Below are 25371 nucleotides of genomic sequence, written 5' to 3'. Positions count from 1 at the left end.
ATTTGAAATGGAATCTTTTTATGTGTCAAATGAAAAATACAAAGGAAAGAAAATACACAAGGCCAATAAATGCTCTTCAATTTGTTAAGTCCTATGATGACACAAAAGATAATCTGTGTTTAAGTTATATATCAAGATTTTTCCTATTTCAGTAATTAAAAAAGTGTTTAGCACATGCTTGTAAATGTGTTTATTCAGTATATTGAATTATTTTATTTGATAAAAACCAGTGCAATAGAGGAATTTCCCAAGAGTGCTAATGTCACAAATAACCATCAGCTGTTTTGAGTACTGGGCTGAGTTGACTTCCACGGAGGGGAAGAAGGAAGTTCAAAGGGGCTGAGCACACAAGAATGGCTTTCACAAGCATCCTCACTTTGTGTTCTAGGAACAGGCTCTTCTTTCACTGTTGATCTTATTTGACAGGCCCATTCCTAATGTCAGCGGCCCCGCCCTCTTGGTTCTTCTCCAGCATGGGTTCCTCGGAGGAAGATTTATGGGAAGTGCGTGCAACTGTTTTAAAAGATGGTGTGTGATAGACTTAGTGGATTAAAAGGACCCATCTGATCAAATAGAGAGGAAAGCATTATGTTTAATGTGAACCTACTATGTGTCAGGCACAGGCCTCCACCAATGGGCAATATCTAATTTCGAGAACTCTGCATTCATGGGTACTCATATTGCCACTACAAGGCAAAGAACCAGGCTCTGAGAACTTAAGTAACTCATCATAGTCATGCTCTTGGCAAGTGGCTGAGGCCAGTGGTTTCCAAATGCCATTCTGAGATCTGGAACTTGCCCAACAGAATGCTCATAGGTTGTTGTCAAAGTGAGAGTAAACATGGGTCATAGAGTGAGGTATTAAAAAAGTTAAACATATTTCTTGGGAAAGCTCTTTTATTATGAGATTATGCAATTTAATTTTTTATTGAAGTGAAAATGCCTTTTGAAAAAAATGATGGTGTATGCCAGTGGGAGTTTTTTTGTTAATAGCCTTTATCTGACAAAGTGCAAATTTAGCAACCCTAGGTTAGTCTTCCAGGTGTTTTTTTTTTTTTTTTTTTGACATTACAGATCATGAACTCTCAAGGTATGGAAATATGCAGTATATCTGATTTTAAACTCAGACTTTAAAACACTGTTTTGTTTTGATCATGATACTTTCTGGGTGCTCACGTGAATTTAGACTATTCTGAGGCCCCACGATGTAAATATTCTAGACTCTAGAAAAGTGCTGCCAATAGAGATTCCTACAATCATGAACATATTCTCTCTGTGCTATACTATATACTATCTACCAACCACAAACACACAAACAGATCAGCCAAACAAATAGAACGAGACTTGGTTACTGAAACAAATTCTGAAGTTCTCTGAGTACCAAAGAGCAATTAATTTTGAGATATGGAAATATGAGATGTGCATGCAGCTTTGGTCTCCCTGGGAGTTAAAATGTTTTGGTCTTGGGGTCATTCATGATGTTTACTAGGAGACAATGTCATTCTCTGAATTGTTTAAACGATTTCCTGTCCCATTGCAACCTCTCACATCTGTAAAAGGGTGATGGACTGTTTTTTTCTCTTCCTGCTTTTGATTGTCTGCTTCTAATGAGAGGGTCATAGCAATTGGTGCTCTATACAGGCTTAAACACCACTGTCCAGTATTCGATAACAGCAAATTTTTCTTGACCCAAGGTTAGGGAAAACACTGAAGTCTCAAGACTATGAACAGAGAGCAAACATAAAGCTTGAGAGAGACTGCAGTTAGCAGATGGAACAATTCAGTTGTTGTTGTTGTTGTTGTTTTAATTTTCATTGAACCTGACCCAAATCATACCTCCAAGTGCCAGGAATCTCAGCAAAGCCAAGTGTCTGCATTTCTGACTTGGTTTTTCTTAAAGAAAAAATGTGGGTCTGTCTGAGGCTTTTTCTTTCTCTATATTTGTAGTAGTCTATCTTGAGACATTTCATGTTCTAAAGGGTTAGGATAATTTAGCAATACTTCTTGGTATATCTTATCTTTAGACACACGTCACATAAATGTTCTAGTGGTGGGATTATTTCTCCTTATATGGCTCAGAGAACATACAGGAGACATTGAGAACAATTTTTTAAGAAGCTAAAGTTGAAAAGCAAAATAAACATTTTAAATGATGAATGTGTAAGTGAAAACAGGTATTAATACAAGAATCCCAATATAGGCTGCCTAGCTCCCTTATTTGTAGAATTTTTAAGATACCTAAATAAACACAGGAATGCATGCTCTAAGCATTGTTTTGTCTTGTTTATAGATCTAGGATGTCTTCAAATGATATCCTGACATGGAGTAGGTGCTACTGATATTTGCTGAATGAGTAAAAGAATGATATTCATTCTAAAATGCCATCCAGTTAGTATAATCCTTTATTTAGAAAGTGGTGGAAGACACAGATTGGCTACCTCCAATGGAAATCAGCTTTCTTCTTTCTCCCAGCCTGCCACCATCTGCCCCACTCCCACTACCCACTATCAAATTTAAAGTTCAGGAAATTTCCATTTTGTAAAGCCCTGAAACCTGCTTTTGATTTTAGACTTCTATAATACATGGAAGAAAGAAGGTAGAGATAAGAAAGCAAGTGAGGGAGCCACCAGGTTCGATACCCACCACAGGTGGAACCAGAGCTCGGTTGCAATGGCCATTTGCCCTTTACAATGTCAAGGAAGACCAGTGATGTCTGCCTATGGGTCTCTCATTTGGGACTGCACTGCACTGAAGCACTGTCCAGGTGACTAGGCTAGATTTTTTGCTTTCAAGATGTTTTTCCAATTTTCATAATTATAATTTGTTGGTTTATTTTACTAAAAGAGGTCTCTCAGAGATTGTATTCTTTTAACATACTGCAAAGAGGCCAATCAGTTCTTCCTGACCAAGACTATCCCGTTTGATCACTGGCAAGTATCTAATGCCTCATGGATTGTGGGATAATCACTTTTATCCTTAAATCATCCCTTTTCCCCATGTTTTAAAACATTAGGTGTCACCCTTCATAAAGTATTAAGTCTAAGATAAAAATCACAATTATATAATCAAATATTTACAGATTTAAATAATTTATCTTCACATTGCTTATTCCTCTTATACACAGAAGTTGGAGAAGGCTCAAATGACTGTGTTTCTCAGTTTTGTTTGTTTGTTTTTACAATTAAACGAGGGTCCAAACATGGAGAAGCATAGTAGATGTGAAGGAAACAAAGAAAATTGCTTGGTCAATATTAGGGCAAATTTCTCCAAAGATGGAATAGAATTGCAGTAGCCTTATAGAAATAATGAATTACTACTATATTTAGTTAGTTTGCATTTATTTTTCTGTCTGTTTTAAAAAAACTTCATGGCTGATAACTTCCCTTTTAAGATTCTCTAAGACCTGAGGACATGTCTATTCCTTTGACAATAATAATCATGGGATATTAGTATACAAAACTCAATTTATTATGTTAAAAGACTGAAGTACAAGGATAGTCAGGCACATTGATACCATCTCAATGTAGTAATCATTAAAACTGACTCTGGGCCTCCTTGCTTGCCTTCTCTCTTTGCCCGCTCTGCTTTATGGAGTGTATTTGTTCTACTTCATGGATCATTTTTTTCTAATTCAATAAATCTATGCTTTGTCTGTCAAAAAAAATTGACTTTTTATTTTTGCCCTCTGGCACTTAAAATATGACCATTCACAGTGTCAAAACATTCAGATCTCCTTTTTATGATTTTTTTTAAACACAAGAATAAAAGTTTAAAATGTATATTCAGTTAGTTTATTTTTATTTTTATGTTTTTGGTACTGTGAACTGACCTCAAGGGCACTCTACTACTGAGTTACATGCCCAGTCCTTTTTCTTTTTTTATTTTCAGACAGGGTCTTGCTAAGTTGCTGACACTGACCTCAAACTTGTGATTCTCCTGTTGCACAAGTAGTTGGGTCTACAGGCCTGTGTCACTATGCTTGGCTTCAGCTGTTATTTTCATTTTCTTTAGTTTGAAAATTGAAAAAAAAAATGTGTTTCAATTGTCTTTTACTATTCATGGAACTCCTGGAGTGTTTGTTTGGTTCTGTACTGGGAATGGAAACTAGGGCTTGAGCATGCTAGGCAAGCACTCTACCACTGAGCTATTCCCCTGGCCAACTTATATTTTCTATTTTTTGATTCAGAATAAAACATCCTTAGTGACTGAAAGAAGAACAGAGATGCAGAACAAAAAGAAAGACCAAAAGGAAAAAGAAAGTTGGTATTCAGCAGGTACTGTGGTAATCAAAGATCTTAGAATATGGTGTCAATGGACTTCTTGAGATCTAGGAGCTGGGGTTAACATCTGCATCAGCACTCCATGCTAACAATGCCAACAGCGGCCAGTTAGCAGGAATGAAGAAAAAGAGCAGTCTAGATTATTATCAAGAAAATATCAGTTTTGAAAATAATAAAAAAGAGTTTGGCTACCTGGGATCCTAAAGGAATTAAGAACAGGATATACTCTACTCTAGAACTTGTCAAATAATTTCATGACTTTGAACCTGTGGTTTTTTTCTTTTTTGACAAAATTTTTCTTTATATAAAGATTTTATTTAGCTCCAGTCCTAAGGACAGGAATCAACACTCTAAAGCAGAGGTTCTCCAACTTTCTTAGCCCATGGCATCCTTAACAACTCATTAATTTTTTATAGCAGTGCATTGGCCCAAAGAAATAACTATCAGATGGGATTATTAAGTAGTTTGATCCAAACAATTAAATAAGATCTTATCTCAACAATGTCATATCTATTGAACACTATGCATCTTCTCACTTTGAAATGAGATTGGGTGCTGACTTTCTCATTTCCAGTTCCATGTTGATTTCTGCTCAGTACTTGCTTTTTATCTAGCAACCACCGAAAACCCAGTTTTGCAAACATGAGGTAACAGAATGGAATGTCATGATCTAAACTGGAAACTACTTGACATTGTTTTGCTTTCCAGGTGATTGACAGATGTTTCTGTGTTTCCAAAGAATATTTCAAATATACACCTATATCAGTTCCCTCTGGAACCCCAGAGAATATTTAGGGAACCCTGGTCCTCAACCCTTTACCCACACCTCAGTTGGGAACACTCAGGAACTAGGGAAAGATGATACCATTTTGGCCATGATACCATTTTGAATTTAGTTAACAGAAGATGGCTTTCAAATGGCAAGTCAGTTTCCTTTTGAAATATTTATTAGGGTAATAAGATCTAAAACTTTGCTAGGACAGAGTTAGAAACTTTACTTATATCTAGTAAGACTAGCTGTGTCTTCTTTTTATTTTTTGGAGATACCCTAGTGGGACCAAGGAAGCATCATGTAAACTATAATTAAAAATATGAATTGACAAATAGGTAATCCTTCTGCCTTTTGCAGTTCTGGACTAGAAGCAATGCACCCTTCTTTTCAGGCAGTGGGGATGATCTTTTTAAGATCCTGAATGTTAGCATAGTTCAACAGACTTGTATATGTTTGCTGAGTGGGTTGCATTTTTGTCTTATTACCCTCTGACTACTTTGAGCTTGACCAGATTTTCATAGCATCAAATAGTTCATTTGGTCAAATGAATTTAGTATTGCTGCAGTAGTTCACAGCACTCTCTTCCCAATGGCATTATCAAAATAATATTCTCCTAGAAATGGTAAAAAATGTTTATTGTGTTCCTAAACAAGATTAAGATCACTGGACTTTGGATCTCTTGCCTGCAAGTGGCATAATAATGTACCTATTGAAAGGACTATGAGGACCTCAATGAAACAGCAGGTGTGAAAATACCTGGGAAAATAAAGGGTAGAACAATGTGAGTTATGATTATTATTACTAACATTATTAGCCTTTGTTTCTGCATATGCCTCAACTGTTTTCCTACTATTATTTATAGAAGATAAAGTAGTAATATCCAATCTACTAGGAAGTGATTATTTTCCTCACTTTTCAAATAAATTAAACAATTACATTCCAAATTACTGAATGTTTAAAGGTTTTCTAAAGCATTTCATTCAAATAGACAAACCTTCACTGGTATTGTTTGTGCTTAAAATTTCTCATTAGGAAAGTTTAACTAGATCGATAAATGTAAAATCCTCAAGCACAGATGAATTATAGACATTGGACAATCTGCACAGCATTATGAATGAGATAAGGTAAGAAAACAAGCTTACATATAGCCACAGGAGAAGTCCAATAAAGAGAAGGCATACTCCTTTATGTGCAGAAAACCTGGGATGTATCAGATTTATACTGAATCAGTAATTATTTATTCTACTTATCTTTCTTCCTCCGGAAGCTCCATCTCCCTGGTTGAAAGAATGTGCTTCATGTATTAGTGAGTGTGAAAGGAAAATCTTATTTCTCTGATGTAAATATCCCAAGGGAATGGGAAAACTGAGCATGCTCAAGATGTTATTTTTGTATAATATAGAATTGCATCATGGCCTGATTAAACTTGTCACTTTTACAATGAGTCTGAGCTGATAAAGAAACTCTTGTACTGGTCCAGAGTAAGATGAGGTCATCCCTGTCAGTGGGCTTTGAATATAAAGGCCCTATTTAAATATGAAATGTTATAGGCCTTTTATAAAATACATGTGTATTTTATTAATTAATTTAATTAATTAATCCTTCCTATCTTGAGTAGAGGGTGTGAAGAAACAATCTATATATACTGGTACTGGAAGGTTGATTTACTACAATTTTTGAAAACAGGACACAAAACTATATAAAGTTTATTAATTCATTGTGAGTTTTTTTACCTGATTTCTACTAAACCAAAATTGTCTTGCCCTTGATAAAGCTGGATTAGATGTCTTCCATTCAAAATCATTATTGTTACCTATGGGGATACTTAGTGCTCCTCTATTCATTATTTCCATTCTGTTTTTTCTTTTTGATCTGCATGGTGGTTGTCTTAGTTGTTCCTCATCCTTCTCTGGTTATCAATGGCTATATGTTCTACGATTGCAAAAGTAGAGATCATTAGCCATTAACTCTGTAAACATTTCACTCCTTCATCTCCAGATTTATGTCTCCCCTTCCACTTGCTTCTTTCTTTTTCTCCCTAAAGAATACAGTACTTATCTCTGTTACTTTTTCAGAGATAATCTCTTTACTTGAACCCAGATCATATTTTTCAGCAATAACAATTCCATTTTTATCCTTTTTTCCTTGAATTTTTAGTCTCTATTTTCATTTGCCTCAAGTGTTCCAAATTAAAAACATAGCTCCCCTTAAACTTAACATTCCCTCAAGCAGTCTTATCCTCCCCCTCCCTTTACTCATTAACCTTCTCAAAAGATGCATGTACTTGCTCAGATCTTAACTCTCAGTTCTCTCCTTAACCTACTAGGTTTCTAATTCCATTACTTGACTGAAATGCTTCACTCAACTGTCATTCAAAGACCTAGTAATTATAGGTGGTAACTTGTGCTTCTAAGTTCTCCTGGTCCTCTGGACTACTATTTCTGCTCTTTGTCCTTTTGCCTAATGGTTGTCTTGTTCCCCTATCCTCAGCCTGTAAAGGCCAAATCCATTACTCATTACCTGTCATCATGTCTACTCTCTGTCCCTTGTTCCTCACATAAACATCACCATTTTACTCATTCAGGGTAAAAACTAGCAATCCCTTTGATTCTCCTTCCCTAATGCCTATTCCCCAACACATACACACACACACACACACACACACACACACACACACACACACACACACTTCTGTAAGCCCTGTCCCTCTTGCATCTGGATCGATCTCTGCTCCACAGCCACTTCCTTCATTTCTGTGAATTCTGACATGAACCTCTTTCCTGTAGTCACTTCCTTGTGCCAACATCCTACAACAGAGTGATCACAATGCATGGAAACAAGAATATGATCGGTGTGAACCTTAACTAAGAAACTCCGTGGCTCTCGGCTCCCATACACTGCATCTGAATCTTTCTCTCTTGCCACATTTTGTTCCCAATGCAAAGTAGACTGTCATTCCTTAACTGAGCCATTTTCCATGCCTCACATTTTGCAAATGTTGTTCCCTTAGTCTGTTGTTTCCTGCACTGCTACCCTGGGTAGAGAACACCCTTCTCTTCTCTGTGCAGTTGTAGTGATTTGTAAATACTTTAAGGATGTTATGCCCCACATTTTATAACAATGACCTAAAATTCCAGACCTCCACTCCACCCTCCAGACAGGGAACTGTAAATACACTATAAGTCTCAAGAAATATTTTCATTATGGGTGAATAAATAGGTAAATATCCTGAATTTCAAACCCGTGAAAGTGGGAAAAGAATAACATAGAAATAGGGCCACTGAGAAAAGAAAAGTTGTTTAGAAACAAAGAGTGGACAACAATAATAGAATTGCTAAAAAAATAGCCCCTTAGTAACTATAGTTTATAATGAAGAGTAAAACTCAACTTCATTTCTAGAATTCCACTTAGACCACCTGCAATACTTCGATGATCTTTTAGGATACCAAGACTAACACAGGCCCTTAGGGACCTCATAGAGTCTAGCTGGTATAAGATGAATTACAACTCACTATGCGTTTTTGAGATGATGTTATGAGAAGATGGTGAGTGTAACTGGACAAATGTCTAGACCCAGAGGAAGAAAGTGGAGATCAGAAAGCTGCCAAAAATGGCAATGCAGATCTACACAGAAGCTTTCAGAACACAGAACATGGACGGTACAGTAAAAACAAGAATGGAATGTGCTACAAAAATGAGCTAAAAATAGTACAAGATCTGCAGTTTTAATTATTTTCCAGTGTGTGCCATATCTTCAATGATATTTGAATCTGTCCAATGTTTTACATGCTTACCTCTAGTGCTTCATCTTTAAAAACTGGTCTAATTTGAGAAAAACCTCCAAAACATCTCTCAAGTGATTGGGCAAACCCAGTGCTAACCTCTGAATATACATCAGTAGGGATACATTCAAAACACTATCCCACTCACAGAGATTTTCTAACTGACTTTAATGTTTTTCAAAATATTAGAAAATATTCATTGTGGCAGGGCAGCTAAAACCACGTCCTACATAAATATAAGCTGACAATTAAGTGTAAGTTTTCATTAAAAATGTAATCCTCACTTTTTCCAATGTGCTTTCTGGGAAAATAAAGATGTCTTATCAAGAGTGATAGAGTACTCAACTTAAATCTACCATTCATTTTCTTTCTTTTTTTTTTTTTTTTATTGTAATAAATGGGGTACAACTTGTTTCTCTGGTTGTACATGAAGTAGAGGCATACCATTTGTGTAATCATACATTTACATAGGGTAATGATGTTTGATTCATTCTGTTATTTTTCCTTTCTCCCACCCCTCCCACTCCTCTTTTGCCTCTATAAAGTTCCTCCTTCCTCCATTCTGCCTCCCTCCCACCCCCCATTATGTATCATCATTCACTTATCAGCAAGATCATGCATCTTTTGGTTTTTTGGGATTGGCTTATCTCACTTAGCATGATATTCTCCAACTTCATCCATTTGCCTGCAAATGCCACAATTTTATTCTTCTTTATGGCTGATTAATATTCCATTGGATATATATATACCACAGTTTCTTTATCCATTCATCAATTGAGGGGCATCTAGGTTGGTTCCACAGTCTGGCTATTGTGAATTGAGCAATTTGTATAATTTTACTCATTCTTTCTGCTTTAGAGAAGAGTGATGCAGTTGACCAAAGTTTTGGCACTATTGCATAATCAACTCTAGAGATAAATTGGGTAGATTTTGGTAGCGTCTCTTTACTCTTTACTTCTGCCCAGAAGGTACTCACATATCACTGGCAATGGAGGAGTTCCGGGACATAGACTTTGGAGAGAGGTCATAATCGCTGTCGGATCGATACAGGAAGGACTCCCGGCGTTGACTGTGGACAAAGTTTGCTTGGAGAATTAGCCCAGACCCTGGGCTGGTCATGGGATCCAAGGGACTCCGTCCCGCAGATGTGCCATTGTCCACATCAAAACTGTGAATGAAAGACAAGGAGTTACGATGTGGTAAACACTTATGTGTTGATATTTTACCAAAACATTTAGCTTCAATTTAGGAATTTACCATGAGAAAATTTATGATTGATTCCTGCTGGTGAAAAATGATAATATTAAAATAAACAAAAGTGAAAGAAAGAAACACAGACGCACATTGGCTTCAAATTCTGGTTTCCTAACTTTTGATCAGATATATAAGACAGATCTTTCGAAACTCAATTTCGGCTAAAAAGAAACCATTCTTTAAAAATAGTTCTTCTAATACAGGATTACTTGTTGGAAAAGAACAAATACATAGTAATTCACTAAACCTTTGAGTTCAACTCAAGTATCTGTTATATGCCTATTATCATTACTCCTCCAAACCTGGGCTTCTTTCCATACCCAATATACATATCCAGCCACTAATTTCCATTGTATCCACTTCCCTTCATTCCTTATTACAGGTATTTTAAATCCAGGGTTCCATGAACTCTCACCTACCTTATTATAATAGCTTTTCTATTGGTCTCTTCAACCCATCTTCCAACCTATACCAAGTGAGAATCTCCTTAAAATGCAAATCTGACCACAGCATTATTCCATTTAAAACCCTTCAGTAATTCATTAGTACCTTTAAGTTGAAGCCCAAACTTCTTTACTAAGTTACAAGTGTTTGCTGTTTCTCTCAGTTGCAATTACTTATCTTCACAACCTCAACTGTCAACCCTCTGCATCAGGTGCATTGTGCACTTATTGAAGTAACACACCTCAGCACAGGATAGCCCTGCCTCGCTTCTGCTTTTTCCTGCCTAACTGTTGTTCATCCTTGAGGACTCAGACTTTTACCTCAGTCTGGTAACTCAGAGATTCACGAAATGCTCCTTCTCTATGATCCCAAGACACTTCTCCATTCCTGACAGAATTTACAATGAATTGAAAATGTTTTACCATCTGGTCTCCATTCCTAGACTGTGAGCTCTCTGAAAATAGAGATTCCAGAATATTCTTAGAGCTTCACCGGGCACTGGTTAGGTAGAGGCGAGTAGGAAGAAATGACAATGAAGAGTGACTGAAAACCCCAGGGAGGTTTTATCTGACAGGATAGGGACCTGGAGGTAGGGACCTGGTATGTTAAAACCACCCCCAGCCATAATTAATGACATCCCTTTAAGAAAAAACAAGTTTCTGGACCATGTCAATCATTATCTCTTGTAACCATGTCTCCAGGACCCTCTCTTATCACCCAAAGTATGTCACAACCTCCTCTCACCCGGATAGCCAAAACAGCAAGACACTCAAAGTAAACTTGATGGAGACTTTTTAAAAGGTAGCATAACCATTTAAGGGAGCAGGAAATTGAGACAAAAACCTAAGGACTGGTTTCCTTACAAACGCCAACTCTGGAGTCCATGCCATCCTCTCTGCAGGAGCTCTGTGTGGTTCCTATGCTGTGCCGTGCCCTTACTTCTTGCTCTCTCTAATAAACTTTTGCTTACTACTCTGTGTTTGGCTGGACTTGTTTTGGCAGTATTAACAACAGGGGCACCCAAGGACTGTGGTGGCTGCCCAACTCCGTGGGGCAGGCCCCAGGCCTGGAACAGCATTTTAAAAACAGCCCTTTCTACTGGGCTGAGGGTGTGGTTCAGGGGTAGAGCTAAGCCTAGTGTGTATGAGGCCCCAAGTTCAAAACTCAGCAAAACAAAACTGAAGAATGAAACAAACTTTTAACAAACTTTCACTAAGTGGTTTGAATGAATGATTGATGCTCTGTTCAATAATATAGATTTTAGATTTGGAGGGGAAAAGAACCACACATATTTTTTTAAAATCACAGTACTCATAAGCTGGATGCACTTTCCACAAATCTTTTCTAAGTGAAACATCAAGAAGCATCAAAATAAATTCAACTCTTGTGTGTTCATAGAGAGGAGAGTGATAGCTGGAGATAGTCCAGGAGGCAGATGATTTTAAAAAATTGTTGAATAAATGAAATTTAGTTATATGAATAAATAAACAAATGCATTTAAGTTTAAATGTCATCAACATTTCCCCCATTTGAGGGTTTATCCAAGCTATTAGGCAACAAATTTTAAAATGTCCTTTATTTTCTTCATTGGATTTATTAATAGGGTTGTGACCAAAAGATTAGAAGCCAAAGCAGAAGAATAAACTAGAGGTTAGATATTTCATGGATCAACTACAAATCTATGATACAAGAACTCTGCCTCCAAATCAACCCCTGAAGTATAAGAAGAGAAAAAAGTCAGTGTAGCTTGACCACCCAAAAATATATTTTCCAATTTAAAATTTTCTTATAAATGTGTCACCTTAGAAATACATTTATTTGGTTCCTCACACAATGAGAATTATTTAGTTGAACAGATTCATTTTATAGACAAGGATACCAGGTCCTAAAATAGTTATTTGGCAAGTTACTGAGCTAACGGGCTTTAATCACCTATCATTTCTGAAATTCCCTCAGGTCCATTGTATAATTACTTAAACCACAAATATATATCACTAACTGTGATATCAAAAGAGGGACATCTGATTCACCTGGATAGGCTAGGCAATGGTGTATGTGGCACTTATGGCAATCCCAAGGAAAGCCAGAGGGGAACTGGGTCTCTGTTGAATTCAAGGCATATTAGGGGATCTCAAGCAAGCTCTTCCCAAATGTACTCAAATGTGCTTAATTAAACAAACAGTAAACACCTTCCATGACCACTTGGAGACACAGAAATAAAGACAGAAAGGTTAATTCACTTGGATATCTGAGAAGTCCAAAGATGAGTGATATTTAAAGAGGGCTTTTGAAGTCATGCAATATACAGCTGAACAGGGAGAGGACAGGAGAGAATATCCCTACTATAAAGATGCTCAGAAAGTTCAGGCTGAAGCCTGAGGACCTAAGAATGAGCGCTCAAATAAAAGCTGTGTGCACTGACTTCCCGTTAGCATTAAGAAGATCTTTCTGTTACAAAAACTAAAAGAAAATACCCTGTTTTCATTCTGCATGAATGAAAATATAGGAGATATAGGAAGGTGATTTTGGTTTAGTTTTTCTCAATTTAACTGAGTAAATATCAAATAGCCTCCAAATTCTGTAATTTTTAAAATTAAAATATATTTTTTTTTCAATTCAATTAAGCAACTAAATTATAGGGACACTGTACTTATGTTTTGGACAAATATTGCTAAATGTATTAAAACATTTAACTTTTTCCATAATATTACCAATTAAAATCAAAATATTTATTACTAGGGCAGAAAAATGCCTGATAGGAGGCATTCTAGGGCATCGGTTGTTTTTTGAAGGTTGTACTATAATAATTTGTCCACTAGATGGTGATAATTTTCTTTCTGCTTATTTTGGGGGGGTGGGGGGATGCTGGAGATTTAAGTAATTTTCTTGAGTAAGAAAATCCATCTTAAATAAATTTGAAGCTAAATTTCCTCTTACTAAAAGACTCATGAAAACAACCACCACTTAAATAAATATCAGCCAAAAATAAAATCTCATAATCTACAAAGTGGTTACCTATATGAATAAAATCATATTTTTCTGAGAAATATTAGTATTAGCTTAACTGTGAGAATGATCAAAAAATGTTCACAGGTATTATTAGACTTTTACTTTTAAAACTCAAGTAGACATAACTTGAATTTTCGTAACAAATCACTGAAATTCATTATCTTGGAGCAAAGTAATGTAGTGTCATGAAAACTTTGGGGAATCACTCTAAGGAAACAAATTTTCTCAGAATAAAGTTTGCTTTCAGTAGTGTACCCAGGTTCTGAGGTCATTATCATGGTGAATTTCCATTACATTAAATGCTTCTATGATGAAAATAAATTAGCAAGAAAAAGGAATATTACTGAGAACCCCTAGTATGAGGCATTACTGAATGTTAGTATTGGTGTAAAGACTTTCACATTACAAAAGAGGCATCAACTTTTACAGTCTGTCCTATATCCTTAGACTAACAATGGAATAAATAAAGATATACTAAACACAGCACTTCTCAACTAGGCAATAAAGTTCAGGTCCCACAATACAACATGAAGCAATTACAGAAAAAAACCTCAAACATATGGCATCTGTAATAAATAGTATACAAATCCTAAAATGCTACCATGTATGGATTAGGCAATCAAAATATGATTTAGACAATGAATATAAAGGGAGTTTGATAAGTTAACGGATATGCATTTTTGAAGTACAGATAGAATTGGAGTGGAGGTGGAGAATATCCAGACAAAGTGAGGCAGCAAAAGTAAACCAAGTAGGGATGACTGAGGCATGTGTGTAAAACAGGAAATAGAATGTCTGGCTCCATTTGTGGGTGGGTCTTAAAGAATGGTCGGGACCTATAAAAAAAATGGCAATTTTGTATGGTTCAATGTAATAGGGAGGGCTGGGTGTGTTTATGGAAAGCTAGGCCAGGGAGCGAGTGTCAGAAGCTTGTATAAAGAAATACATGGAAAGACACATGTCAGCTTTTAACTTTGATATCTCAGGAGCGAGATGGAGAAGGCTATTTACTTTTCAGCTGTGTACTTTCATATTTTTTAATTTGTTAAGATAAACATTATTATTTTTGGAATTAAAGGGAGAGTATAAAACAACAGAGTAGAAAACCACAAAAGAGAAAATAAATAAATAAATAAATAAACCAAAGGTGGAATCCATTGATTCCCCCAAAAGAAAAAACTTGTTCTTTAAATCCTTCAAATACTAGAACTAGCAAGCTTGCCTTGGGAGAGGTCATTTGGATTAAAAAAAATAAATAAATAAAGGCAGGACTTTTTCACTCAACAGATAATAAATTAACTGAGCATTACACTACTTATTATTTGCTTAACTTTCTGAAAGAGAGCCTAATTTAACTGAGAGTTAATTTATGCTGAAAATACAGATGCCTTTAAATAAGCTACTTATTTTTGCAACATAACTTTATAAACAGTTCATGTCATGGTAATATTAATAAAACAAGAAGGCAATGAGAGGTAAGGTAGCCCTAAGCTTAGATGCTGTTACCAAGGAGATCAAGAAGTGAATTGCCCAGGAATTCCTTAGCAAACTCTTGGTAGAGAAAATTCTCTTTTGACTCACTGCCAATTAAAAGAGCCCAAGCACAGACTCAGATGCTTGGGAAAAGAAAAATTTAAGAGAGTAAAAATATGCAATTATAAGAGTGTTGATAATAGTTATAACTAATAATGAAAATTTGGAGCAGTTTTAATGTGCAAAACACTGTGCTTTGTCTATATCATCTTGCTGAGTCCTCACAATAACACTTTGAAGTAGGTACTACATTTTCCATATGGTAAATGAAGAATCTGAGGCATGGAGACATGGCTTGACATTACATAATGTGTTCAAGACCATCAATCTTGTAAGGGGGGTTTAAACTCAACCTGTCTGATCCCAGAGCTGGGAGAATGGACATTGTATTTATGTCTTTATTACAGTCTCCTATTAACCATTAAAGAACACAAGCTTCCTTATCTGGATAGGACTTCTAGTAGTAACTCTTTAAAGTAGCATTTTGATTAACTTAAGGGGCATGCATGCCAAGGCTCATTTTGGGCCTGGGTGTCCACATTAGACAACATTTTGGCTAGATCTCTAACTCTTCCAATTCTGAACACAACAGTAGGCTGTGAAACAGTCTGCCATAACCTGTTTGGTGGGTTCCTTCACAGAGTTTGAGATTTCATTTGGAATTAAGGGAGGGTCGGTGGGTCCTTGAGAGGTCTTAGCAAGTGTAGCTAAGTGAGATGCTCTACCGCCCTACCTGTTTGCATCCTTCTATGCGATTTAAAGATGCACATGCTCCTTACAAGAGATGACTTTTACCAGAAAGCAGCTGCAGAGAGGCAATGATGCAGCTGCATTGGTCCCCTATGAGGATAAATCTGTTCCACTTGGATCTCTTGAAGACTGTGTGTGCTCTGCATTCTTTTTCTACGAAATCAACCTCCCACAAGAGATAAGCAGAAATCAGACAAACTGACCAACCAACAAAATTACTCTTAGACCTTCTTGCTGTTCCATTTCAGTGGAATAACTGGATGCTAATACAGTTTAAATCAACTTTCTAGCCAGTTTCTTTGACTGCTCCCATATTTCGTGTCTACTGACCTTGTAATTATTTCTCTGCTCAGGGTCGTTTTTCATCCTTTTGGCCTGATGCTAGACCCTGCTTTCCTGGTCTAAACATTGTGCATCTCTTCTCAACCACAATTCAGTCTCTTCCTGAGAGCCAGGGTCCTGCTACTGTCCTGGGTAAATCACTCCCCTTAGCTACTCTCGCTTTCAGGACCTTGTATTAAACACTGATGACCAGTTTGGAGCCTGAGATGAGATCCCCAGTGGAGTAGTTGCTAGGATCGGCTATCAACAGAATCCCATGATGAAAGAACCTATGAAGAACTCCCACAGGAAAGACCAGGTTGAATGTTGCTGGGAACCTGGGAGCCCCCACTAATACCAGGAGCAGCTGAGAGCTGCTTCTGCCAGTTGGTGTTAAGAACAATGGTACACTGACAATACAGATCCTATGCTCCCTGTTAGGTGGGGAGATACCCCAATGTTCCTATTCAAACATTTACTTGAGAGTTAGAAAAGCAGAGTTAAACCTCAAATCTTGGTTCTACTACTTTTGAACTGTATGCTCTTGGTCAAGTTACTGTACCTTTCTAAGCTTCCATTTCCTGATAAAGATAATTACGCGCTTATCCCTGGGGTCATTATATGGGTTAGAAGAGAAAATGTTTGGAAAGCATTTACCACATTGCCTGGCAGCTAGCACATTCCCAATATTTAGCAGCTATGTTTTAGTTTTATTACTCCTTATCTTCCTGGGTGATCTCCTGTCTAGGTCATTTGCCTTACCTGACTCTATTTACCTGGATGCTTGGCTTTGGGAAGACTCTAAATGGAGAGGTGAGAGGGGAAAGGAACTGAGGGCCAAATTGTGTGGATCAACCTTGGCAATCAATGAGGTGACAGATGCTGGAGCCAGATTGCACTTACAACTTCAGCTGCTATGACATCACCACCCTACTCCATACTTCCAATGTGATAACATCTAGGGAGAGGGTGGAGACTGTTGATTTTTCTCTAGATATTCCTCACTGAGGAGAAAGAGCAATTTCCTGGTAGGAAATGTTGGAAGGCTTGGAGGTCCTGAAGATTCGGGTGGGGTTGTAGCTGAATATAATGGGCAGAAACAGTACTTCAGACCTCAGTCTCCAGACACAGGATGTATTTTGAGGACCTGGGACCACAACTGAACTGTTGTTTATTTCCCTGGACCAGCTGTCACATGTCTATGGTAGCCCATGCTATTGGCCATACAATATGGTAGCCCACACTGTTGGTCATATAATGGATTCCACTTTGGTGCTTTGCCATTTAGGGAGAGCAAAGGTTTACCCTCAAGCTTAATGGAAGTATATCTAGAAATGAATGACTATTTTAAATTCTATTCTCTGAATAAAATTAAATATTTACCCATTGTTATCAAAATCACAAGGTTGTGAAACTTGTTTCTAATTAACGTCAATGACATTTGCTTATTTAAAATTTCTCTGCAGGTAAAATAGCTTCTCTGAAGTAAAGAAAACATTGCTTCCCCAAATCCACACTTTTAATACTTATTTTGCTCTGATTATAGAGATAAAACTGTAGAAAATAGCATTTTACAGTGATACGCACAGATGACAATCTTTGTCAAAAACTTCACATCAAATTTAAGTAGTATATCCTGAGAGGATCTTTAGTTACTCAGCCAGATTATGCAGCTAAATGATACTATGTTTGACAGTTCACATCATATTTTTATTACCATGGAGAACAAACATTTAAGAGCAGGAACTAAATTTTACCCATTTTTCACAAGATAACAAAAACCTGGCACAAAGGATATGTGCTTATTTATGAATAAAAGGGCATATTCTTATTTGTGAGTTAAAAATATTGGGTGCTCTCCATAGACAAACATTTGTCTCTCACTTGTCAGAGTTCTTTCAAGTAACAGAGGCAGTAAAGAGATTCAAGGTGAAAATGATAGCTTGAGTTTGATATCTGAGATATTGCCTCACACCTATTAGGATGACCATTATTCAAAATAATAAGTATCAGCAACGCTGTGGAGAAACCAGAACCTTTGTGCACTATTAGTAAAATTATAGAATGATATAGTTATTATGGTAAATGGTATGGAGTTTTCTCAAAAAATTTTAAAAAAATAGGAATACCATATGAGTGATCAATCTAATTTCTGGGTATTTACCAAAAAGAGATAATAGCAGCATGTCAGAGAGATCACTGCACTCTTGTGTTCACTGAAGCATTATTTGCAATAACCAAGATATGGGAAAAAAATCTAAGTGCCATTGATGGATTAATGGATAAGAAGATGTGATATATACATGAGAAGAAATATTTTTCAGCCTTAAATAAGAAGGGGATCCTGTCACATGATACAAAATGGGTGAACTTTGAGGATAGTATGCCAAATAAAATAAGTCAGTCACAGAGGGACAAATACAGCATGATTCCGCTTATATGAAGTACTAAAACTAGTCTTGTAGAAGCAGAAAGTAGGATGGTAGTTTCTGGAGTCTGAAGGAGGTAGAAACTGGGAGTTGCTATTCCATTGGGTTATCAAGTACCAGTTATGCAAGATGAATAAGTTACAGAGATCTGTTATGCAACACTGTGCTTGTAATAGCAATAAAGTTCTATACACTTAAAAATTTCAGAGATTTCATGTTATGTGTCTTTGTTTTTATTACGATAAAAAATGATATCACAACTGAAAGAGGAAGCAGGAAAACTATCCCATTCACAATAACCTCAGGGGAAAAAAAAAAAAAGACCTAGGAAATCAATCTAACAAAAGAGGTGAAAGAGCCTACAATGAAAACTACAGAACATTTAAGAAAGAAATTGAAGTCCTTAGAAGATGGAAGATCATCCATGTTCTTCGATAGGCAGAATTAACATGGTTAAAATGGCCATACTACCAAGAGCACTAAACAGATTTAATGCAATTCCTATTAAAATTCCAATGACATTCTTCATAGAAATAGGAAAAGCTGTCATGAAATTCATTTGGAGAAATAAGAGGCCAGGTATAGCCAAAGGAATCCTTAGTGAGAAAAGCGAAGCAGGGGGCATCCGATACCACACTTTAAATTATACTACAGAGCTATTGTAACAAACACAGCGTGGTGTTGGCATGAAAACAGACATGATGACCAATGCTACGGAATAGAAGATACAGAGACAAACCCACACATACACAGTTACCTCATTCTAGACCACAGCGCCATAAACATACATTGGAGAAAAGAAAGCCTCTTCAACAAATGGTTCTGGGAACAGTGGAAATCCATATGTAGTAGAATGAAACCTCGTCCCTCTCAGATATCATCTGCTGCTCTCAGCTAAGAGTACAGAGAGCACAGCAGAAGGGCACAGCTCTCCAGGTTGGACTGGACCTGGGAGTCAGACATGGCCCCTCAAGGACTAACCAGTTGTACTTGCCTCGTGCTGCTTGCAACAGGTTACTACCAAACTTTGCCTTTCTGACCCCTTCTAAGGGGTTGTATTTCCAAAGTGCAGGTTTCCTCTGACTTACTTCATCAAGCTAAAGCTTAAAGAGGAACAGTAGCTTGTTAAACAAGTGGGGGTGGAGAGTGTTTCTGTATTTACTTATACTTTCTGTGATATGGAGCAACTAAACTTGCTTTAATAAGCCCACATTGGAACACCAATATTTTAACAGAATGCTCCCCACTGCTTCCCAGCCCCCCATCATAGTTATGCACTATACTACAGTCGAAGTGACCCTGCTACAATGAAAACCAGATCCCTGCAAGTCCCTGGACACCATCTTCCCATGGCATCCTATTTATTCAGAGTAATCACTATGTCTTCAGAGATTGAGGCCCTCAGCGATGGACCCCTGGTCCATCTTGCACCTCCATCTCTCCCTCTTTCTCACTCTGCTTCAGACTGTCCTTTTCTATTCATGAAACAGGTGTACATGTATCTTTCTCAGGGCCTTTGCACCTGCACTTTTCTCCTCCTGGAATAGTCTTTCCCCAAATATCAGCTCAGTGTCACCTTCACAGTGAGACATTCCCACACTGCCCTATATAAAATTGCTATCCCCAATCTCTGAGCCTTTCACAAGTTTCCTTCCTTTTTACTTTTTTCCCACGCTGTTATTAGGTACCGATAAACTATCTGTTTTACCCATTTTATTATCCTAAATTTTTATTACCCATTTTATCTCTCCCATTAGAGCATAAGCTCCACAGTACAGATATTTTTATTTACTTTCTTCATTAAGGTTTTTCCAGCACCTATAATAATGCCTCTAGCATAGTAGTTGCTCAATAAATATGTGTATTGTGAATGCACAAATATCTTTATATGCACTTCCTACTATCTCTTGGTTATCATTTACCATGATTACATGTGTGGTTCTACTTCAAGTGAACTTCATTATTGTATTTTTCAGTTTGGTCAAGAATTGCTTGCTTGTTTAAAGAAAGATTTGCATCAACTAATGACTTTGATTAGTCTGGAAAGGCTCTGAGAAGGCTGGAATCTTAAAAAAGGCATTTTAATGGGGCTTATTTTAGATATCTTCCTGTTTGTTCAATAATCACCACACAATCAGGGGTGGGATGCAATCTGAGGTGGGATTCAAGTATTGTGATACATCAAAGTGGTACAATTTTGGGAGTCTGCTTTGAGGAAAAAAATAACATAAAAATTTCTTACTTTTTCAAGTTTTACAAAAACCTATGTGTAGCTGCTACCTAGAAGGGCCTCAGATCAGAGAGGGACTCTGAGCTTGATTTTCATTAGTTTCCCAGCAACTGTGCATCTTTGTCAATTATAGAGCAGAAAAGGACAAGAATAGCAATGGAATGGCTGGAAATGGAAACACAGATCACCCCCTTCACAGGTGAGTTAATATTAGAGGTGAATTTTCAGAATAATTCTCACTATTAGCACATGGTTATTTTTCCAGTGAGTCCTCCAGTGATTATTGGCCAGTTCTGGGCAGTGGGGAGCTATTTCACTGGTTAGGATATTAGAATAAATCTGAACTTCTGAGGATCTTTCCCCATTCCTAAATCCCCAGAGATTATGACTTTCTTTTTGACAGCAGGGGTTTTAAAATAATTCTCAATCATATCCCTGGCTATTATGTATTTGGACTTAGAAGAAATTAATTTATAAAAAGGTTCAATTGAATAAGAATTTTTAAGTTATGACTCCTTTGTGAAAATCATTATCACTACATATTGTAGGTTAACTAAGTCTATGTGAGATTCCAGTTGAACACAAAACTGTAATAGTTCTACAAGAATTGACTTTAAAAATATAACCTAAATCTGATTCTTTTCCACTAATGGATATGAAAACTTATACACCATGTTTTTCTCTGGGTCTGGACTCTCCCTCAAACAGGTCAGGAAACCATTCCCCAGCCACCCTACTATTAAATCTATTTTGGAGAAGTGATATTACTCAGTTTCCAACCTCAATGATCCAAACATGGGGGTTTTCACTTTAAAGGGGGTAGAGGAGAATAGGAAAGTGCTCCAGAGAGTCGTGTGGCTCAAATGATCATTTCTTAACTCTTACCAGGGTAAAGGATTACACAAATATTATCCTGTAATGATCACGATCATTCTCTTCTGCCATTATTTTAAAATACATCACAAGGGATCAAAAAGGATATGTAAATGCTCATGCCAGAGAGCCTGCATCTCATTGTCTTGTGGGCACACTGACATTAGCTTTCCCTTGTAATTTATTATATTTGGTGAATTACAGACAAACCTATCTTTTAAAGATTGAAGACATTGGGGTGGGCTACCAAAAAGGCTGTGTTTGATCTACTTCAACAATGCTTTTGAAGAGTTAAAAAGTATTTTCCTGTGTTCTTGAAATTGTGTTGTATATAGTTCTTACTAAAAACGAAATGATCTTGGAAAAGCAAAGCTTTCAATAATCAGGACCGTGAATGTGGCAAATTTTGTGTGCTGTCTGCCAAATTCCATTCTCTGCTTATTCCCGGGCATAGGAGAAGTCTTTATTTCCCTGCCTTCCTTGCAATTAGATGTGGCCATGTGACTGGATGTGAGCAGAAATACTGCATGCTACTCTTGGCATTGGCCCGTAACTCCTCCTGTGTGCCTGTCTCTGTGCTCTGTCTCCTTCCAGCTGGATAGTGAAGATGCTGAGGCAGGAAGGATGGTGGAAATATGAGACTGAGAAATCTTGGTCCCCATCTGAGACCAAGGAAGGGCTCTGCCTTATTCTCCAAAACACCACCCTAGAAAATTACTTGATGAAGAATGAGCCTATTTTTAAGTCATTTAATTTTGATGTTTACTGTTAGCACAATAACACTCAATGAACTCTATTACAACAAGTTAAGCTGGCAGTATGGAAGGTAGGTTCAATTTTCAGCCATTTCATATTCAATCAGCCTCTGGTCCAAGCAAAACCAACTCTCTCTTCATGTCTACCATTTTCACACTTGGTTAGGTTTTTTTTTTCCTTTATCTTCCTGTGTATTTTCATTAAGACATTTCTTATTATCTAGTAACTGCAAAAGAAGAGTGAGAATATAAGTTTGTAAACATTATATAGAGTTGTGGTTGTTCTATAGAGTGAAAGCCAGTCCAGTTCTGTTCTGCCTTGATGACAATCTAGCATGAGAGTGATACATGAACTTGTCTCCATATTTTAGAAGAGGAACAGGAGTTATCAACACAGGATATGGATTCATGCTTTACTCCAGCCAAATAGGTTTAAGAAACACCTGATCTAATAGGCTTGCCTTATTTATAATGGGATTCCAGAAAAGAAAAAAAAAAAAAAGGACATTTTAAATGTGCATATTTCTGGGTGAAAATCTATGGAAAAATTCTAGAAGTATTTCATAGTTTATTCAAATCTAAAAATAGAACCATTCTTCACTGTGGCCTACTCATTTGCAATGCAACCAGAGTTGAGTTGGTTCTTTAGACTGGGAATATTGTTATTGAATCAGATGCCTAAGGCCCTTCCTGGCCTTAATTCATAAACTAAATGCCCATGTGTCTCCCTAGAGATAAAGAAGCAGATTACTTGGGGCATTCTCTTGGCTATGGGGCTCCTGAAATAATGGAGTGATGTTGAATTTGAGCTGTCTTACTGAGTTTCAGTGCCTTTCTGGTAAAACAAACATTTTATTGCTACCTTGGAGATCAAACTCAAATGATCAATTTATCCTGAAGGTGATAAATCATGTCACACAAAAACAGAGTCATTTATTTATTTTGAAAATATTCATCCACTATTCACCATTGCCAGACTTGAAAGAGGAATGAAGTTCATTGAGAAGAGAAGACATAGGACTATAGCAGTTGTATTGAGTTTTTGCTTTTAAGCTAATACTGGATTTATTTTTCCCTCCTGGGATGACCACAATTATGCAGAATCTATTCATAAATTCTATTGAGTTTCCAAGTCCATAGCCAAGATAAATGCACAGCTGCTTCCTAAAAACATCTGACCTCTTCTCTAATCATCTCAAGTTGAGAGCAATGTCCACAATGACCCTCATGGCTTTGACATTAACTATGTTTTCAGAGGAAATCAAATTAGGTTTTACTTCCTCAGCCATTAAAGTTCCTCTCATTTTTATGCAATGACATCTCTCAAATATTTGGATTTATTCATCCATTCTGTGACAACTCAGCTATTTTCTGGATAGATTATAAAATTCGACTGTGTATTTTGTCTTTTTACTTCATTGTAGAATTTGTTCTATAAAATCTTGGCTCCCATTTTATGTTCCACTTATACTCCTTCTAAAAAATGATTTATGCTTTTAAAATAAAGAGTCCAAAATGGTACACAGAACTCTAAGTTCAGTGTAAACAAGGCCATCTGTGTGCAACAATCTTTCAACCCAGGAAAGATTTGTCTAATAAGCATTGGATTATAATATTATTCATGCCAGAGTCCTCAGATTTAGTGTTTTCTACATTAAATGTAATTGTTTTGATTCCTGGCCTACAACATATTTAATTCTTCACTGAACACCATAATGAAATATATAAATTAAATGAACCTCTATTTCTAACCCACTTATATATCATAAATACTGTTGGTGAATAATTTAATTGGAAACGTGATCACCTTGATAGAAAATATACATTGTAAAAGAAATTCTATTTTTTTGTATACTAAACTAAATTTAGAAGAATAGAGGTCAGCTTTTCAAACTTAGGTCGGGGAAAACAAACAAATATGTTTAGATATTTTGCTGACCTGTGAAATTTAATTTTGACCAAATTTTGAAAACAGGGTTTCAAAGTTACAGATTGAGCTAGGCACTGTGGCACGCACCTATAATCTCAGCTACATGGGAGGCTGAGCAGGAAGATTGCAAGTTCAAGGCCAACCTGAATAACTGAGCAATATCCTATCTCAAAATAAAAATTAAAAAGGGGCTGGGATATAGCTTAGTAGCTGAGTGCCCCTGGATTCAATCTCCAGTACTGAAGGGAAAAAAAAATTGAATTACTGAAAGGATGGCTGTACTTCATGAAATACAAAGGGGAGGTTTTATGAGCATTTAATGTAGGTATCATCTTTGCTTTCTTCGTATCATTAAAAATGGTCTTAAAACTTAAAATGTGATGGTCTTACTAATTTTTTTTTCTCTGTAAAATGTGGAACTGAAATTTAAATTTGATCAGAGGGGGAAAAATCCAAACCATGTCTATGCTTAATCTTCTCCTTGATTCAACATCATATTCTTCAATGTAATTATGAGTCTGAATGCCACATATGCCACTAATTCCACTAATGTAGTTGGCCCATCAGGTCACATGGAAATGATCTCTCCAGGGGGCTGGGAACTTTATCATTGGCCACATCCAAGATCTTCATCTGTGCTTCTGATGGTCTGCCACCTGGTCCTGGGTGAGATATAAGTCTCTCCTAAAGGCCTTCCCTCCTTGTGCCTCTAACAATGCCCCACATTCATTTTACTATTTTTATCATTTTAATCACACCTATTTATGATGTGCAGAGTAGAATTTCAATACAGGGATACAATATATCCCACAATGTGTTTAAAGCTGGTTTACAGTCATTGTTCAATGGATTTGCCCTTTAACCCTGGCATTAGGTGATGTGGGTGTGATGGGGGTTATTATCCTCATTTGTGGGACAGGAATTTGAGGTTCTGGAAGGAGGGCAATGGTGTGCCCAGAGTATCACAGATGTAAGCAGATGGATTATGACTCAAACCAAAATCTTCTGA

At 36.8% G+C, this 25371-nt stretch overlaps 1 protein-coding gene across 11 annotated transcripts in view; it reads right to left on the bottom strand.

Annotated features, from left to right (window-relative positions):
• PDE4D (phosphodiesterase 4D) overlaps positions 1–25371 on the bottom strand; it is a 1241089-nt gene that overhangs the window by 190527 nt on the left and 1025191 nt on the right. For all 11 annotated transcript variants that reach the window (XM_079144026.1, XM_079144025.1, XM_079144027.1 and 8 more), the window contains one exon: positions 9811–10002. In XM_079144026.1, the coding sequence (XP_079000152.1) occupies positions 9811–10002 (192 nt within the window). The remainder of the gene's footprint in view (positions 1–9810; positions 10003–25371) is intronic.

Source organism: Sciurus vulgaris (assembly GCF_902686455.1).
Source record: "Sciurus vulgaris genome assembly, chromosome: 6".
NCBI classification, from domain to species: Eukaryota; Metazoa; Chordata; class Mammalia; order Rodentia; family Sciuridae; genus Sciurus; species Sciurus vulgaris.
The sequence above is the reverse complement of the archived record's forward strand: the minus strand, read 5'-3'. Positions and strand labels throughout refer to the sequence as shown.